The 19,724-nt window shown below is 55.2% G+C and overlaps 1 protein-coding gene across 2 annotated transcripts; it reads right to left on the bottom strand.

Moving 5' to 3' along the window:
- Positions 1 to 644: 644 nt before the first annotated feature.
- Positions 645 to 18,668, bottom strand: IFNAR1 (interferon alpha and beta receptor subunit 1). 2 transcript variants are annotated; one of them, XM_037065282.1, is made up of 11 exons: positions 18,469 to 18,668; positions 14,758 to 14,881; positions 11,547 to 11,731; positions 9,705 to 9,862; positions 9,462 to 9,600; positions 8,701 to 8,821; positions 6,545 to 6,741; positions 6,316 to 6,461; positions 4,587 to 4,737; positions 3,777 to 3,919; positions 645 to 2,752 (listed from the first exon to the last, which is right to left on the bottom strand). In XM_037065282.1, exons 1-11 carry the CDS (start codon positions 18,584 to 18,586, stop codon positions 2,504 to 2,506), a joined length of 1,731 nt encoding a protein of 576 aa, XP_036921177.1. In that variant the 5' UTR covers positions 18,587 to 18,668; the 3' UTR covers positions 645 to 2,503. The 2 variants fall into 2 exon arrangements, with proteins under 2 accessions (XP_036921177.1, XP_036921178.1); XM_037065283.1 differs by having other exon boundaries at positions 8,701 to 8,818.
- Positions 18,669 to 19,724: the final 1,056 nt, after the last annotated feature.

Here is a 19,724-nt window from a genome sequence, read left to right as displayed (position 1 = left end):
TTCCCCTCAGCGACATTCCGTCTCCTCCGTCAGTGACCAGGCCCTGGTGACAAACCCCCTCCTGCCGCCCAGACCTGGACTTGTGACCCCCTTAACCCAAGGGAAAGAGCAGGGAGAAAATCTGTGTGTTGCTGGTACTTGTCACCATGTTTAAGAACCAGGGACTTCGTTGGGCATCAGAGATGGATTTATTAAATATTTGCTTCCCTGTCCATCTTGAAAAAAAAATGAGAAAGCTTATCACAAACACCAAGGTGGACGGGCTCCTGGTGGCGTCCACTGTGTTCAGCATCAGAGTCAAGTGCTGAGCTGCGGGGAGGCAGATGTGTGGGGACCGGGAGTCCCCTTGGGAGGTGCTTATCCCGAGAAGAACCCGGGGAAGCGAGGCAGCCTCGGCCCGGACAGCAGAGCGGGGCAGGTGAGCTGTGCTCCAACCAGGTCCACCACCAGCTGAGAAAAGAGTACAAAGGGCCTTCTTGTCTAGGACGAGCAGTGGGATAGTGGCGGCGGCAGCCCCTCAGGACGATGCTGGCCGTGGGGCTCCGGGACCTGCCCTCGGACCACCAACTCCTGGGGAAGGTTCCGGCTGCAGCACCTCTGGTGCATGAACATTTACCAAGTTCTAGCACAACAACCAAGTCAAAGACTTTTGGCCCCTAGTTTTATTACATCAACATAAAAACTACTTACAGCAATATGGTTAAGGACAAAAACACAGAATTATTGGTACAAAAGGCTTTTACAAGGAGACAGGGAAAACATTGGTATGTCCTTCTACAAGTCAGTGAACACACAGACACTGTCAGAAACACTCACTCACATCAAACTGTACATTTCACACTTGACCGCTGTTTCCTGCACCTACAGTGTCAGGCTCCGCACCAGGGCAGGCACTGGGGATGCGCCTGGGAACGGGAAAGACCTGCTCTCCCAGAGCGCGGAGGCTCGTGGGGGCAGTCAGACCCCAGACACAACAAACATGTAACATGTCAGGCAGTCACTGGGTGCAAGGAGGGGTAAAAAGGAAAGTTTCCGTGCATTCTCTGATTCTTAGGTGCTACCAGACACTGCTCTTGAGATCGCAGGCCGGGTAAAAGATACATAACTCTAATGCTATTTATAAAATAGCTTTTGTAGGTCTCGAAGTTCTGGTCAGACGCTGAAGTTCTGGTCAGACGCTGAAGTTCTGAACAGCATTTCTAATCCTCTGACGAGAACCTAGGCTTGGTCTTCGTGGCCCCGTAATGGGCCACGGGCCACGCAGTGCGGGCACACACGTGTGGGTGTTAAGTGTGTGTGGCTGTGACAACAGACCGTGCCACTAAGCACACCTCTGAGACACTCGTCTACCTTCTATGTTAATAGTAATAGCAGTAGTGTGGCTAACAACGGAAATCTTTCACACAAACTCTTATGTTACATCTATCCATGCCAAGAGCCATCAGCGTGGTAGTTTTGAGGCAGGTCACCAGTGCCCCCAAGTCCACGGAGTCTCAGGAAAAGGCCCGCTGGCCCACGGACAAGCGTCTGGTGAAGCTGCAGCAGACGGGGCAGGCTGCGTGCTCCTGTCCCCATGGCCAGCGCCCGGGGCCTCCTGCGTGCTGCTACCGTGGCCCAGACACCGCTCCTTGACAGGAACCGAGGGTCTCCAACCCTGGAGACGCGCTCCCACGTCTCGGGGGCCCATGTCAGCGGCGCCTCTTAGCTGCCAGGTCCGAGATTTCCTCGGCTTACCCCGCCCGCAGCCAAGGCTCCTGCCACCGACCTCTCCACTCTCCACTCCCTAAAACACCAGAGCAGTCTCTCTATTGGGGAGCTCTCTATTGGGGAGCTCTCTGTTTCTCTGCGACTCTACCTGCTGCACATTCCGATCAGCAGCTGTCGCCCCAACTTGGTCGGGCCCAGGCATCTGGGCGGCCGCGGAGAGAAGCCGGCCTGAGCCCCGAGCCATGGAAGCTCAGGGAGCTGCAAGGCGGGACAGAGCCCACGCTCTGGGCACGACTCCTCTGAGAAACGCCAGGTCTCACGTTTCCGGGCCCTGAGACGCTGTCTGGGGCGAGCTACCCCTTCAGGAAGTCTTGTTGGTCGTGGTGGCCATCAGCGTTTCCAGAGAAACTCCCTAGGGCCCGGGTCAGCGGCAGAAGGAAAGACCCAACGTCTAAGCACCTCCTGAGACACTTGGGGCTGTGTCCTCGGGACGGAGAACGTGCCAGTGACAGCGCAGCAGCGCTGCGACCGACAGGCACAGTAAGAGCCCCCAGAGGCCGGGACAGGCCCAGGGACAGGTCTCTGAAGACGTCCCCTTGGGGAAGCGATGTGGAAGGCCTGTCGCCAGATTCCTGCAACTGCTCTGTAAACAGGTTAATAAGCACTGGCCTGTTTTTACGACCCACATCACAGAGATGTTTCTCCTCCAACAAGCAAACATCCTCCCGACAGGCACCGGGAGACGCGAGGGGCCGAGCCCGGGGCGGAGGCCAGCTACGCCCCCAGGGGTCGGCGCTCACTCCCGCCACACACTGGCCTCCTGCCCGAGGTCGTCGCTCGCTCTGCTGCTGCTGTTCTCGTCTTCGTTAGAGTAGTTCCCCGAATCCTCACTGGTCTGGGAATTGTATGTCTTGTGACCTTCACCAGTTCGATGAGTTTCTTCTACTAGGGCGACAGTGTCCATATTTTCAATTATGAAACATTTTTCAGTTTGCTCCTCGGAAGTGGAAAGTAGTATGTTCTTTAGTGACTGTTCAGTGATGTACTAATTAAAAAAAGAAAGAAAATGGAAATGGATCACTTAAAATAATAAAAATCAACTTTCTAGTCTTAGCAGCTTCTGTTTTGTACGGAAAGTCCACGCAGACCAAACCACTGCTCACGAGGCTGCACGCAGCCTGGAGTCCTTCCCGGTGGGAGTGGGGCCCGAGGGAGGTGCCCCCTGCTGGCGGGGCGGGGCACCAAGGGGACAGACAGCGCAAGCCTGGACTGTGGGCATTTGTCGTGAAATATAAATATTTTATACCCGGTCCACAAAGACCCAGAAGCACAAAAATGATAAATTCATTTTCTCTGTCACATGGGAATAGCTGTTGTCCCCAGCTAGTTTAATCTCTTTAATGCGAAGAGTATTAGAATGCATCAAAACGACTTTAAACTCAGGGACACGAGAGAAATGTGCGCAGAGCATTTTCATGGGACTCAGCTCATGTCTCCGCCACTCACCACGCCGTGGGGAGGCAGCACCGGCCCCCGCCCAGCCGGGGGCGCCTGCTCGAGCCTGCAGAGCCTGCGCAGATGCACCCCAGCCGGCCGGTTCTCCTTCGTGTCTCTCCAGCCCCAGGGCCCGAGCTCTCACCTCATCTGGGCCAGGCCTGGGAAGCCCCAGAGGGGGACACACCACCAGGCGTAGGCCCACTGCACACAGGCCTTTCCCTGACTGTCCCGACCTCACGGGGGGCCACCGAGGAAGCGCGTGTTGTCTTTCCGCTTCTGAGGTGCCCCTCCCCAGCAGGCCCAGGACCCCAGCTCCTGCCCCAAGGGCAGTGGCTGGTCTTTCCAGGACTACGAAGACTTCCAGGGGTAAAACTGCCAGAAAAATACGTGACTACGGACAAACCTCACTCTCCCCTGCAGTGTTCCATTAAACAACTGTTTCCACAGTTGACCCGCTGACGAGGTGAAGTCAGCATTGTTTTCTAAATAGCAGAGAACACGTATATCCTGTAGAAATCGGGTGCGGTTGCCCTTTAAGGACAATCCCGCTGCGACACGGAAGAGCCACCCACCTCGTTGATGGCGGAGGGCGGTGCTCGGCTCGGGAAGAACACGTAGTCAACCAGTCTCCGTAGGCCCTGCAGGGCGCACAGGGTGATGCTGACAGCGAGCACAGTGCAGGAGACAACCGTCAGCCAGACGCTGGGAGAGTCTCCTAAACACAGGTCACAGTACTCAGTGCCCAGGTGGGTTCTGCCCACACACGCGTTAAAAGCAGTGGTGGGTCGTGGGAGAGAAACGGGGCCATGTGAAAGGGAGTCTGGTAAGTGCAAATCTGCGAAATCACATCCTTACAGGTATTTCTGGCAGTGCTGGGCCCACACCTGCTGTGGCAGGACATGTGCTCCTCATGAGTGGCCCCCCGGGAGGGGGGCAGCCCCACGGACGGCCACCCCAGGACTCTGGGACCCGGCCCCGACACACCCATGTGAGGAGGGAAAGCACAAGCCGGGAGCAGCCCAGTTCCACGTGGAAAAACCAAATTCACAACAGAACTAACTGATTTCCACATAAGACTTCGAGGAGCATGTAAGACATTTAAGTCTTATTTAATGCTGAAAGGTAATAATTACAGAAAGTCAATTATGTGGGCATTGGATGAAATGTAAAGCATTCAAAAACATGGATGGAACTGAGCACTAACGATATTTTCTAAAACTGAAAGACTTAGCCCGAAGGCCTACTTCTAATTCACGGCGTTCACGGAGAACACGTCCTCTCCGTTTCCGCAGTTAAAACGAAGCGCCAGACGGCTTTAAAGCACGCGAGTCGCTGGGCGACGGCCAGCCCCGCGCCCCACGGCCCCGCACTGGGGCTCTGACCTGGCTGCGTCCTCTGGCACACGGTGTCGCTGAGCGCGCTCCTGCTGCTCCACTTGTGGGTGTGCAGGAGTGCCCTGGCCTTGACGCAGTACACGGTCAGCGCTTTCAAGTTCGGAATAACAAAGTCGGCCCTTTCCTCTGTGAGGGTTTTCTACAGAAAGAAGCACGTCATTGGTAAAATTCAGTCACCTCACGAAATCGTACCAGGAACAGCTACCTTCTGGGCTCTTTGAATGGTCCCTCTCAGACCAGCCACTCCCAACACTCCTGGGAGCCTTCGAGAAGCACAAACCTGTCTTTGACGACGCTGTATAACCAAGTCAGAAAGTTAAAGATGCTGCTGCCGAAAAGAAACACAATTATTTTAAGACCCTTGGACGTGTTTTGTTCAGAACATGCCGGAGGGGTGCCATCGTCACGCCCTGTCACGCCTGCCAGGAAAGCTGCAATGGAAACTCGTCCAAATGTTTGCTGAAGTCGCGCGGCCCGGCAGGGCTGTTTGGGGAATGATGGAGACAATGCACACAGAATCCTTCTGAGCACACGCCTGAGACAGTAGGCGCTCAGTGCACATGAGCTATCATTATGGAGCTCTGGCCAGTGGGCCAGCACAGGTCTCGACCGTGAACCGAGCAGCGTGCAAGGTATCACTTCATCTGCTACCCCATAACAAGCTCCCAGAGACCGGGTACCACGATCGCCACCATTTCGAGAGGAGACAGGACCAGAGAGTACAGCGCGTTCCTGAGAACAGGCGGTCGGGTGATCTGGCAGCATGAGACGCAGACCTGGGTCTCCCTGAACGAGGGACAACCACCCGGAACTGTCACTGGGCCAAGTGACGCTGGGGCTACGGTGTGTGCAGGCAGGTAAAGCGGTCGAGCAACTGGAATTCTCTTCGATTCCCGACAGAAAGTGAAGTTAAAGAATTATTAACCAACTCAAAGGCATAAGACCTTTAAATGCTGACCCCTAACTACGACCCACAGGACGGGCGGTCCAGGAGTGCTGCGGACTGTCTGGGGCCGTGGGCTCTCTGCTGGTGGTGTCTAGTGTCTGAACCGGGATTCTGGGCCCTTTGTCAGGCTGTCCCGCAGGAGCCTCTGCAGACGGGTCTTTCTGTGCCACCTGCACAGTGAAGCTGAAGACACAGAGGTGAGACTGCACTGGGCCGAGCCGGGGCTGGAGGCAGCTGCTCTCCTAGAGCCATGGGCCACTGCCACGGCCGTGACTCAGCCCCACCAGAGGCGGCCGGTCCCTGGGAGGCACCTAGCACGCCCAGAGGTGTCTCGGATGTCACAACTGGGAAGAAGCTCTGCACCCAGAGGGAGCCCAGAGGCCAGATATGTGGGTGGGTGTCCCAGGGCATAAGAGACAGGCCCCCCCACCCCCCCCAGCAGACAGCAAGCCAAGCCAGTGACACAGCGCCGGCCCACAGTGGTCAGCGGGCGGTGACGCTCGCAGTTCCTGAGCTCCACCCCCAGAGAGCAGCCTGAGTGGCTTCCAAGGGGCCCGGGGCCTGCATCCTGCAAACAGCCTGGGGCGGGGGCAGGGGGTCAGAGCGCTGCCCTGCGGCGCTCCCGGATGGCTGACGTCCTTCCCGCCGCAAATACAGGAGGGCACCACAGTCTCAGATCTGAAGAGTTCCCCAGAATGTAAACTTCAAGCTTTTTTTTTTACCCAGTCAGTTATAACTCTAAATTATGAAATCATACTACAGTCTTTTTACCTCCACATTTGAAGTGTTTTCCCAAAAAATAATTTCGTAGGTTGTCAGGTAACGCTGGTACGCAGACTTGCTCTGTGTGCCGACGAAGACCCGCAGAGAGCTGCTGTTGACGGCCTTTAAGATCAGGACGGGAGTGGGGACGGAGGCTGGAAGACACGCGTGTGGGTGCCGGTGAGCTCAGGCTGGGCGGCCACCCCAGGACTCTGCAGGAGAGCGGCTGCCGGCTTACCCTGGCTGTCGGTGTCGAACTCCTTCTCCTGGGACCACGGGGACATGCGGTTCCCGCGGGAGGCGCGCACGCGGAGGAAGTAGATCCCGCTCAAGAAGGCGCTGCGGGGGAAGGTGCACCAAGAGGTTCTGATGTGCTCACAGGTCCGCAACGGGGCCCACTTTGCCTCGAAGTTTTCAGTCTTTTTTAAGTAGGCGCTTTTGAGACAAAAAAGAAATTAGTTTTTTTAAAGCTCCAAACACATTCATTTTATTGAGTACCTGGAGCAAGTTACACACTCTGGTGGGGGCTAGCCTGTCACGGCCGTGGGCCCCGCCCTCAGGAAATGGGTGACCCAGATGTGACAGAAAACCCCAGACCCTGGCCAGGAAGCTGACCAGCGGTGATGTGCTCCAGGCGCTCGGGTCCCAGGAATGCTGCGGGCTGCTTGTGAAACATGGTCCCTCCCTCATTAGTCTCGCTGCCCCCGGGCAGGTCTCCACCACTGGGGCGGTGACATTTCATGTCACAGTGGCCCTGAGAGGCCTGTACCCTGGTGTACACATCACTCCTGGGTCTGGGCAGGACCCACGACTCCTGACTCACATCAATGCAGGAAAGATAAAGAGATTTTACAAATGAAATTAAGGTCGCAAGTCAGTGGACTTCAAGTGAATCCAAGAGGGTCTAGACGGACCCTCGTCACCTGTCTTGTGAGGAGCTCCAAGAAGCAGGCCACTGTAAGCTGTGCGGCTAGAACGTGCCTCCTGCCAGCAACACAGGAGCGCAGGACGGGGCGAGGTCCCCAGGACGGGGCGAGGACCCCGTGCCTCGGATGCGCCTGCAGCCGGGCCCAGGCCTGGACTGCCACCTTGCGAGACGCTGAGTGGGGGACCTGCATGGCCGGCCTGAGCTGCTGGCCAGCATTTGCCCGGAGGCAGCAGATGACGTTTTTAAGGCTGCTGAGCCCGTGGCAGTTTGTCCTAGAGCAACAGGAGACCAACACCTCTCTCCAGCCCACCTCCTTGAATGTCTCCCCTACCCCCAGCTCCCTGTTGGCTACAGCCCAGCCCAGGGCGCTGTTCTGTCCACTTTTCGTGCCTGATGCAACAGTCAGCTCCTGCCAAAAGGCTGCCCAGGCCTCTCCAGACCGACTGCCCCTGCATTTCTAATTTCTGCTGCCTTAGAGTTTGTGTTCCGCTCCTTCGTCCCAAACGGCACCTGGCAGCGCCCGCTAAGCTCGGCTCAGGTTCCTAGAACCACCTGTCTCGTCCTCCTGGACCTTCATAATCCCTTCAGTGCTTCGTTCATGGTGCCAGGTACACACACAAAACTTGGGGACCAGCCTTCCGAAGTCCCTCTCCCTCTGCAGCCTGTGGCCATTCCCGGACAAATTTTTGCAAGTGAAGTGTTCCCAGCAGACACCTGCAGCTGGCTGCCCGGTCTGGGAGGTCACATGTGCATGGAATGGCATGCACACACTCGATGCCTCTCCAGCACACACCCACTCTCAGCCCCAAGCTGACGCCACAGGACAGAGAGAAGTCCGTCCTGGCTGCGCCTGCCTCCCCCCTCCCCCCTCCGGCCCTTCTTCTCTGCTTCCTCCCTACGTCACCTGGACCTGCCCTTGTTGCTCTGCTTCTCTGCCCTGGACGCTCCCCCGCAACCTCGTCCCCAATTTCCCTCTTCTCTTCTCCCTCCCCTTTCATCCCCTACAGTTTCCATCAGAACTGCGCCCTCCCACTGTGTGGGTCAGACTCCATCCATAGTTTTCTGGTCTTCGCTCAGCCACACAGAGCAGGGTTCTTCCCAGCCTTCTTCAATCCCCACTCCAGTGCCCACTAAAAACCCGTCAAAACCACTGAACCGGTAAAGGAAAGCGGGAGGCCGAGCTGAATGGGCCGGTCCCAGGGCCGCATGGGCCTTATGGCACTGAGCGCCACAGGCAGGAGCAGGGCTGCGCCAGGCACCCCGACAGAGGTGCTGGCTCGCCACGAGAACCGTGCCTTCCTAAGGAAAAGGACCAGGCAGGGCCCAGGATGAGAACCGAGCATCCCACCCCCACGGCACAGCCAGCTCCCGGGATTCAGCCCGGTGGCAGGAGCCGGCCCGTGAGAAGCAGCGGATGACCCTGCCCAAATAAACTGCACCACAGGCTTGTGTGGACTGGAACTTACTGGAGCCACTGCGCTTGGAAAGTCACGTTCTCGTGGGTGTAGTTCCACTGAAGGATGTAGACCTGCCCTTCTCCACTGACTTGCAGGTTCTCTGGTGTGGGCAGTTGGTCAGTATTTTCAACTGGAAGGCAAAGAACACAAGAAAGCGCATGTTTCAGTGCGACGAGGAGCCGGGCGGCCCTGAATATCCGGGCGAGTGGACCACGGGCCTGCACCGCTGTGGGGCGCTCCCATGACGGACTCCCTGCGGCCATGGAAAAGAGCGAGGGGCGCTGGCAGGTGGGGGGGCACCCTGCATAGAGATCATGGATCCACCAGGCAAGATAAGAGGCTGTGAACGCCCCCCCCGCCCCCCGGCAGGACCGTCTGCTAAACGTAAACTGCAGAACAGAAGGGCTGCACGCCTGCCTGTGTGCTGGGGCCGCCCTAGAAAGTCTGACGGGAGGCCCTGCGCTGCTGCTCGCTGACACAGGGGACTGGGGCCGGTGGCTGGAGAGGTGTCGCTCATCCACGGTATCAGAGTGCACTCCTACGCTAACGTTTTCTTTATAAAGGCAGAGTTTTTGGGAGTCTCGCTGTTCCAGCAACCCCTTCCCTCTTTCCATGGATACTGAACAAACGTCTTTGCCTCTACCAGTGCTTTTGTTTTAACGCTCATTAAACCACCCCACGAATTCCGTCAGCTACAGGAAAAATGCCCGAACTGACAGACTGCCAGCCCGTCTGTTCCTACCGCGCCCGGAGCCCAACGCACTGCCCACCGGTGGTGTTCACGCAGTGCATGGGGCTCTCCACCGAAGACCTCCTCTGCAGCCAAAGTCTCGCCTTCGCTTTCACACAGTAAGCCGTCTCAGGTGAGAGGGGGCTTACCCGGTATCTGGAGTGCATGGTATTGAACGTCTGTCACAAAAAAGGGTGGAAGTCTGTTTTTAACAGGACAGGGTCAAACCCCAGAATCCACGCCGTCTCTCTCTCACATGAATCAAAGACAGAAACGTGCTTACCCGCACATCTGAGGCGCTCTTCCAAAAGACTATGCTGTAGTTGAACCTGGACTTGTCCATGGCCCACATGAGACTGTCTTTTCCTCCAGGAGGAGAGATGTGTATTATTATCGCCTTATCTTCAGCTTCTAAATGCACCTTTGGAGGGCCAATTTGAGCTGTAAAAACAGAAACATTCACTATCTGACCTCTCCCACACAACACCCAGTCACTGAAAAAGTAACTGCGACCACTTTCCATGTGCCAACACGGCACACCAGAGAGGTGCCTCGTGGTGCTCACGCTTTCACGGGATGCAGCAAAAGCCCGGTCACACATGCACATGTCCTGTGTGCTCTCAGCACCGGGGGTGACATGGAGGGACAGAGTGGAGAGAGAGCTGGCCCAGACAGGTCAGTCTGGGAAGGCCCCCCCGGCACTGTGGAGGGAGGGGCTGACCACCCTGCAGAGCTGAGTGGGGGTGGGGAGGGCCAACAGTAGCCAGAAGCCAGGGACTACAGAACCAGGGCTCTGGCTGGCAGAGGGCTACAGTTTGGCTGACGTCTGGGTTGGGGCGCCCTGACCGTCGTCTGAGGACACAGGGCAGCCAGACACAGCTGCTGCAAGGACTCTGCCTGCAGGAACAGTGGCCTTGGGAGGGCCCGCAGCCTGAGTGGAGGGACAGGCCCATAGTCGGGGGACGTGCTGCTGCCGGCAGAGTGTGGGGAGTCGGGGGGGAGGAGTCAAAGGCGACTCAGAGGCTCTGGGCCTGAGCAGAGCAATGGGTGACTAAGTCACCAGGGGCCGGCGATGCCAGAGACCAGCCAGTGGGAGGGGAGAGTGGAGATGACTGCGGACGCCTGCGCAGAGATGCTGACCAGAAAGCGGGAGAGACAAATCCAAGGTGCAGGGATGGAGTGGGGCTTGGGGGCACTCTGGGAGTCTGAGTGCAGACAGCGTGGAGGCTGTCAGTCACCCGTGGGGGGGGGAGCAGAGAGGAGGCTGGCCACAGAACCCTGCAGCCCTCTGGGGCAGGAGCAGCGGGTACTGGGGCTACCGAGAAGCAGAACAGGCAGAGAAGGCCATGCCCCCAGGGGCCAGAGACAAAAGGGTTCCAGGAAGGGGGAGTGGTGATCACACGAATGCCATGAGGAACGGACCCCGAGGAGGACAGGAAGTCACGGGTGACCCTGTAGAGTGGGTTCAGTATAGCGACCAGGCACGAAGCTCGGACGGAGGGGCAGAGGTGTGGGGGCGAGGAGAGGCAGGGCGAAGGCGGCAAACACCCCTGTGGGTTCCGTGGGGGCGGCAGCTCCCAAAGGCCTGGGTCTCAGGGTCCTTTTCGAGAAACCGAGGGCCCGAGAACTTTTCTTCATCGGGTCATGTCCTTTGATGTTTAGCACATTAAACACCAAAAGTGATAAAAATTTAAAGTATTCAATTCATTAAATATAATGATCACACCACTGTAACTAGTATTTGTTATAAAAAACACTACATCTCCCCAGACAAGCCAACTTCGCAGCAAGAGTGTGGTTTCCCGTTTTGCTCCAGGCGCCTTCCTGCTCAGCTCATAGAGATGGCTCTCCCCACCCCCGCCGCTTCGGAAAATGGCCCAGGGCGCTCGAGAGAGGCCGGAAAAGGCGAGGGAGCCTTCCGAGTTCTGGTGGCTCTGGTCCACTGTCGGGGGTGGGGATGGGGGGTAGGGGGCCTGCTTTGAGAGCCACCGAGGTGGGGAAGGCAGGCAACGCAGGCGGGGGCAGGAACGAGGGAGTCTGAGGTGGGACACCGTGAGCCCCGGGAAGCTGTCCGGGCGACACTTGCTGAACAACATGACGACCTCAGCCGGAGGCTTTTCCTTACCTTTATGCTGTGGTACGAATGGGTCAAGCTCCTGCCATGGAGAAACACTGTTTCCTTCTTCTGCTCTTATACGCAATTTAATTTCATCATAGACATTTATGTTTATGTTGAGTGAAGAAAAGTCGCAGTTGGTACTGGCAATATACTGACACCCAGGCAATTTCATCCAATTATTCGTCGTGAGCCTTTAAAATAAAAAAGCAAATGAATGAACGGATGAGCAAATGGATACATGTGATTGTGTGTCAGACAAGTTTTCTGGTACTAACATTATAAACCCAGTTCGTTACTTCTTCTACGTGAGTTACTGTATTGCTGACATTCCAGTGCGTGACCGTCCACGCTTCCAGTGCGATACACCACGTTATCACTCACAAGAAGGATTCGTCCTGACATGGAGTTACTTGGTAGCTCTGTAATTTTGTGGGGGTTGCATTCAGATATCAGAGCAGCAGAGAAAGCCATGACCCACGGGCTGAGAGTGGGCTGGGCGACTTCTGGAGCTTCTCTTCCGTCCTGAAAATGGGGCAGCTGGGCCCGAGGGTTCCCTCCTGGCCTCTTCCTGTGAACAGAGGTACTGGCCCCACGAACGGCCTCGGAATCACCACGGTTTGAGAATTTCCGCTCCCCCTCAAAACCGAAACATCCTTCTTTCCTGCCACATCACCAGAAGCAAAGAATTTGAAATGACATGCACTCATGCATTTCTCAACGTGGACCAAATCAATCAAAAAGCTTCAGTGACCAATGTGAGGGTCTCCCGGCTCGTGAAGAACCTGGCGGCCACCCCACGTCCACACCAGAAGGGACCTGTTGCTGCAGAGGGGAAAGCACCTGGAGTGAGGAGGAAGGGCAGAGAGGGAACAGGAGCCCCCAAAACTTTGCCTACGAAGCCCCGCCCACTCCAAAGCAGAGAGGCTGGCCAGCGTAGTCCAGAGTCCTAGCATTCGATGACTTTGTTTTTGTGATACCGCAGAATTCCCTTTAAAGATGTTTTATGACAACAGAAACGAGGGGTGATTCCCAGACAATCGTGGTGCTGACACAAACACTAGTCTACCCTATTTTCCAAAACGGAAACACTCTTCAGAACGACTGCAAGCACACACGAGCACACGGCACACCGCCTTCCTGGCCGGGCCCTCCCCAATGGCCCCTGTCCAGGCTCTGTGAGCAGGCTGGGCGGGCACCATGGCACCTCTGTGCAACGGGACAGTCCAGGAGGACACTGCTGCACCTCAAACCCCGGACTGGTTTTGGTGTTGTGTTCTCCTCAGATGTCGCTTATCTGAAAAAGCAACTCCGGAGGAAGGAGGCTGCAGCAGGGTCCGGGGCAGGGGCACAGCACACGGGCCTCTTCCCATCGGGGGCATGGGGGCCAAGGCACAACAAGGTGATATGAACTCGGCCACGCTCCGTGGTCCATTCACCTGGATGCTCTGACCTTAAACGGGAAACTTCCCGTGTGACAGGTGGCCAGCGTTGCTGGCTCCCAAACTGATTCTGGGGAGAGGCCGCAGGCACTGTTGCCCCTGTGTGGGCCCCACAGGCTCTGCATCCTAACGGGGTCTGTCACTTGTCAACAGCGATCTGCACCCTCCGCTCTGAGAAACGCCGGCCGGCGGCTGCTCTGGAGGACGCGCCAGCAGACTGCTCGTGCCCCAGCGCCGTCCCGAGGCCTCCTGGGCGAGCGCTCAGCACGCACGATGACGTGCTTAGTTGGATGCTTTGTCATCAGGGTGTCTGAGCCCCGTTTGCCCGGACGGTCCTGGTGTGAGCTGCCGTCTCAGATCTTGCAGAGTCACCTGCCTCTTTCCACCCCCAGAAACATCTGTTTCAGATGCCAAAGTACATACACGGTTGTAGTTTCTCTCTCTACTTAGGTGACACACAAGGAGACGGGCGCACAGCACAAGGCACAGAGGACAGCCTCACATGTGAGTGGCAGCCTGCTCCACAAGCGCCCCAAACGTGCAGGCTGGCACGTTCCCCCCCAGGCAGCTGTTTCCAGAGCTGTCAGAGCACAGCAGAGGAAGACCCGTGATACCCCACCCCCGGAGGTCCGGGGGACAGGGGGTGGGGGGGTGGTGGCGGTGAGTGGGCACCAAAGAACTGGAGGGAGCAGCTCCCCGGGTGACGAAGGAGCTCGAGGGCACTGACTGGGCTCTGTTCTCGGGACAGAGAACAGAGCAGTTTCAGCAAGGGTATCTGAAGTCACCTCTACCACTTTGAAACAGTGTCCAATAAGAAAACTCTGAACTAAGGCAAAGAACACAACTGGTAACATGTCAACGTTAAATGTAAAGAAACCCCCTAGAGATAAAAATTCTTACATGGGGTGAGCAAAAGCAGGCTTACAGCTGTTCACTGGGAAATAACACAGTAATAAATAACCATGCAGGAATGAACTGTTTCACATGCTCACAGCTGTAAACCTACTTTTGCCCCCCCATATTATCAATTCTGAGAAAACTATCTATGAATGAATGTGTACATGCACACACACGCATGCTCACACATGTCCCCCGACACTAACAGCAGAAGAGGGCGGTGTGGCGGTGGGTGAAGTGGCCAGGTCCTGGTTCTGCCCAGGCCTGTGTCCTGGCTGCGGATGGCTGGCCCTCTCGGGGGCAGGGACAGGGAGCAGAGGCGCACACATGCCCCAGCACCCCAAGCAAAGCACTGGCCTCCCCGAGGAGCATCCTCCTGAAATCCCTCCTTCTGGGACCCCTGCCTGCCTAGCCCCCTGGCCAGCTGCCCAGAGTGGCAAGTTGCACTGGGGAGGGGGCCTCAAAACCCCACTTTGGGGGCTGTGGGCGTGCAGACACTGAGAACAGTGGAGGTAAGAGAGAAGCCTGTCCGCAGGAGACCCGCCGTCCTGGGCTCTCTCTGCTTCAAGTGTCTGCCACGCTCTCGCTCAGAGTGGGTTTTCTCGTCGGAGTGGGCGGAGCATCCAGACCGAAGTCCGGCTGTGGGCCACCGGGCGCCTGCTGGCCATCGCCAGCAGCTCTGTGGTGTCGATGCCCAAAGAGAAGGTCGACTGACTGACTATCTGCAGAAAGGAAGTTACATGTAGTAGGTAGACACGAAATTTCTTTAAGAAATGAACAAACCAAATGTTATACAAATCTGAAAAAAAAGAGATGGTGCTGGAATTATAAAAATGTTTCAGACGATTCTGGCCACTGGGTCAGCAGAGTCACATACGTACGTTTGGTAATCTGCCGAGAAAGTCACATTCCTGCCAGGGTCACTGCCGCTGGCCCACCGCAGGGTGAAGGTGTCATCAGTGATGGAGACTTCCACATCCTGGGGAGGTTTCAGGTGTGTTCCCCCTACGAAGGTAACAAGAAAGAAGAGTTATGGACATACCACAAACATATGTTTAAAAGATTTTATTTATTTATTTTTAGAGAGAGGGGAAGGGAGGGAGGAGAGAAAAAGAAACATCAGTGTGTGAGAGAAACATCGGCTGGTTGCCCCTTGCATGCCCCGCAACCCAGGCGTGTGCCCTGGGTTGGGAACCGAACCGGCGCCATTTGGGTTTGCAGACAGACGCCCAAACCACTGAGCCACACCAGTCAGGGCCACTGCAGGTATCTTTAAAAATGTCAGTCTTCCCTTCACATGCCTGATTGAAGAACAGATGCATTTACACATAAAAAAGTGTATTAAAAAAATCTAACACCTAATGGTTGCTCTTAGCATAGAAAAGCTGCCAATCATTTATATCTCTGCATTGGAGAGCTGGAAAAAGATTGAATTTTTAAATCTATAAGAAGTGTTATATATCAGTTATATCCCAATAAAAGTGTACAATAAAGGAAAAAGTAGGCATTGTCTTTGAACTGGAAAAACACTCTCTGTGTAAAAAGAGAAGTTTTGTTTGGTCTGGAAGTCACACCGACTGTGTACAGTCTCACGCCCTCTGCGCAGAGACAGGCCTCACCCCTCTGGGAGAGAACCTGGCAGACGGGGCTCCACAGCAGACAGCGGTCCCAGGGAGGGACTGCTCCCCGAACCAAACCCCGAGACAGAGCAGCTCGAGTGTCTGTCACATCAGCCAGGCCCACAGGGACCTGGGAAGGTCCCGACCACAGACACACGTAGCCCAAACCCTCCTGTGTAGATATTTTTAAGGATGTCCGCCTAGAGACCGGCATCACTTACTCTTCTACTACAAATCTTCCGCCAGTTGGATGCCTCTCTCCCTGGTGCCCGTCTCTCTTGTGGGCTCTCAAAACTGGTGGGATGGAGACTGTTTTGTGTCAAACACAAATCTCCAACCAGACAACAAGTCCTTCAGGGTAGGGTCTCTGTGTGCCGTGCAAACTCACTCCTCACCTTCCCGAGTGTTCAGCATAATGCTGGGTTCGAGGGAACGCCTTCCATGGCGCGAAGGACTGGGTTTTCACGGTGACAAAGCAATTTTTGAAAGACCAGCTTTTACGTCCATCTCTGGTTCCTCAGAGAGTTCTAGCCTTTACTTCTGCCACAGGGCAGGCACGCTGTCACCCTGCAGACCGCTCCCACCACAGCCCGTGCAGCACTCCTTCCTGCCTTACCAGGACTGCCTCTTCTTCTTTCCGGTGGGAGAAATTACCGTATGGAGTCAAAGGGGGGACAGTAAAGAAAACGCTTTCTGTTTTCTTTGTGCTTTTAGATTCAGGGAGGTGCTCGTGGCCTGTCCCCACCCTCTGTTTCCTGGTTCCCACCCCTTGTCTCTGAGATCTTGTCCCTGCACAGAATGCTTGCCCTTCAACCCTGTGAAACTTCATTTCCACCCCACCTGCCGGCATTTTATGGAGTGCACGCAACTGGAGGGCCATGCACGTAGACGTTAACAAAAGATCGGATGGCATCTGTAGTATCCAGTCCAGAATACTCCATTTCTGCAGCTTTGGGCTTTGAGGTGGGAAGAGCAAGTCTGAGGGGCGCTTCCTCAGGGATGCAGCCCCTGCTCAAGGAAGGAGGCCCTGGGGTCCGAGGTGTCCTGGCCCCGAGAGATCAGCAAGTAACTGACTGATAAACAGAGACTCGGAAACAGTCCACTCAGCAGGAGTTTAGATGTCATAGATTTTGTTCTATTATTATTATTAGCAGTAGCCTTTGGATAATAGTTCACTTCACCCTTTCAGCATATAAAATACATAATGGGCACTTAATCAGAACTTGCATGTATACAATTGGTTGCTTCCAATCTTTCACATTCATACCGATAACTGGACAGTGTTTACTGCTTTTAAAAGTCTGACATAAATCCAAACACATACATCTGCACAAATACAAACTTCCTCCCACAGTCCACACCATGTTCTTAGGGTCTAAGAACTGCACGACGTACCAGGCTTAACAACATGAATAGTCGTATGACGCGAAAGACAGAGCAACATTGCGATCTCAAGCTAAGGGCACCATCTCATTTCATTCTGAACAATACTTTTCCTTTGAGGAAAAAGTTGGCCATCGAGAGACTTCCAGGGTCTGATTTTCCACTTGGCTGCGGGCAGCCATCCTGGCCTGGGAGTGGGGGGTCACTCAGCCTCCCGGGGCCTCACTTTGCTCACAGCAAGAACCTGGACAATGGTGCCTAGCAGTTGCTTTGAAAGCTGAAGGGAGTTCATACATTTCGGGGATTTTCAACCTTTTTCATTTGTGGCACACATAAACTAGTTACTAAATTTCTGTGGCACACGCAAAAGTGTATTACATTTTGGGCCTGACAAAAAATAGGTATAATTTTGATTCATTCACACAGGACGGGTATTGTCTTGCTGCCTGTGGTCATTTTCCACTCGACCCTCTAAGGGAAGAGAGGTCAGCGCCCCTGCCGCGCAGCCGGTTTTTGTAGCCCAAGGCTGAAAATCACTTTGAGTAGTGCCTGGCACAGAAGACAGTTAAGGGCACAGTAAATACTACCTGCGTATGAAATTTACTTTTAGCGTCTCTTCTCTATTCTAGATTAGAATTAGGATCTTTAAAAAATATCTACTTTTCAATTACAGATCTTAACGCACAGCTTCCTGGAATGTTAATTTTATGCAAAAACTGTGGGGAAAGTCTTACGTTAAAGCAAATACCAGTTTAACGCAAATTTTCATGAACCAAGACTTCAAAGAAATGGCCATACCATGAGCCTCTCACCACCCGCATACTACACTGTGTGCCATTTCGATGGCAAGGTCTGAGAAACAGAACACCAGGGACCTCCCTGGGAGGGGGTGGTTTTCTAAGCGAACGGTTAAGGGTTTGAATCCCCCAGGCGGCCTTCCGGACCCCTGGGTACCTGCCCTAGGTTGCCAGGCCTTTTCTCTTTGGGAATCCCGCCCGCCCTCCCCGCCCCGCGAAATCGTCGGTATAGCAGCAACTACAGTCCCCCGCCCCCGAACACGTCCCCGCTAAGTAGTAAGAAGGGCAGCAAACGAGCCCGGTGGCTCCGGCCTTTGCATTCCGGCCGTGCAGCTGTCCTTTGTAACTTTTTATTAGACTCTAGGAATCCTGACGACAAGGAAATCACTGGAATCTTATCTCCTTCCCAGGTGCGAGGAATTGTTTACTAAACTGAGGAAACAGGTTTCAGGGACAGCACACGGTTCGCGGCTCACGCTTTAAATCAAACTGTCCAGCCGGGCTCCCCGATTTTCCCCCAAGAAAACGAGCTCGACCCGAAGGCTCTCGACGCCCAGCGCTGCGGGGGCGAAGGCCCGGGGAGCGGTGGACGGAACTTCCACACTGCCTCCTCTCGTTCGGTTTTCCAGACCAAGTCGGTTTCAATCCGTGCGCTGGGGATGACCCGAGGATGACGGATGATCCGAGGTCTCCCAGAAGGACGTCCGCCCGATGCCACCCACGTCCCGGGGCCGTGGCTTCAGGCGCCGCCGCAGCCTAGCCCGGAGCCTGCGCGCGGACCCCGGCCTCTCACCTGCGGCTGCGGACAACATCCCTGGCGGCCCGGCGACCAGAACCAGGGTCGTCACGCCCAGGAGGGCGACCATCCTCCGCGGCCAGCCGCCAATCCTCCCGGTCACATCCAGGACCATCCTAGCCGCGGGAGGCCTCCGACCGCGAGCTCGAAGCCCCCGGGCGGAGTGCCGCCCTGCGTAGGCCGAGCCCCGCAGCCGTCCCGCCCCTTCCCCCAGCCCCTGCGCACGCGCAGCCTTCCGCGCATGCGCAGTCCCGGACTCTGCCGCTCGGCTTGGTGCCTGGGGCGTGGGCGGTGCCGGCTGGGCGCTGGGTAGGGCCGCCCCGCCCCCTCCTCGCACCCCCGGTCTCTGGTCTCTGGGCATTGTAACACCTAACACTGTTAATGATCGATCATATGGCAAAGGGAATATTTGGAGAGAACAACGCGATTCAACGTGCCTTATAAACAGTTTTGAGGTGTAATTTGCGTGCCATGGAATTCATCCGTTCTAAGTGAGCAGCTACCCAGTGACAAACTGGGTGATCGCTGTGCGGTTCAGCGACTCTTTGCTTTGACTCCGAGGTTGTCAGTGCTTTGTTTTAACGACGTCACGGATGGAAAAGGACCCCAGGAGAACGTGTGAACCCAAATGGAAAAGGGAAATGCCTGGTTGCAATGACTAAATCATAGTCATCAAAAGATTTTCCAAGGACTCTTGGACTTAAGGTTTTTGTTCAAATTCCATTTCCTGCTGCCAAAAGTTTTCATACAAACTAGTTGGGATAGGTCGCATTTTTACATTTAGGACAGTGGGCCCCACACCAACTGAAACCTTTCGTTTGGAAGACTTTTTTAATGTTGGGCCCCAGCCCCCTCCTCCAAACACACACACACACACACTTTCGTGGGCAGCTAGAGTTTTTATACATGCACACTGTTTTTGACACCAAAAAAATCACAACCAAATGGAAATACCCTCAAATATACTTAAAAGTATAAGAGTTATATCTAGGTCATAACTACATAGTTGCTTTGGATTTTCACTTGCTCACAATAAAACACATTTTAAGGTGTAATGCAGTATGTCAAGTCCGGAGATCTTGACTGCACCTTCGGAGAAGCTGAAAAATCCGCAAGGAGGACTGCGTTGCCTCTATCATTCACATTACGGGGGGCAGGTTGGCAAGCAGGACCACATCCCCTTGTGTCCAAGACTTGTTTTTTTAATTACTTAAAGTGGTTCAGTTACAGTTGTCTGCACTTTTCTCCCCACC

Source organism: Sturnira hondurensis, unplaced genomic scaffold (assembly GCF_014824575.4).
Source record: "Sturnira hondurensis isolate 20B ecotype Veracruz unplaced genomic scaffold, ASM1482457v3 Scaffold0015596, whole genome shotgun sequence".
Taxonomy (NCBI): domain Eukaryota; kingdom Metazoa; phylum Chordata; class Mammalia; order Chiroptera; family Phyllostomidae; genus Sturnira; species Sturnira hondurensis.
Note: the sequence above shows the minus strand (reverse complement) of the source record. Positions and strands in the feature narration are given on the sequence as shown.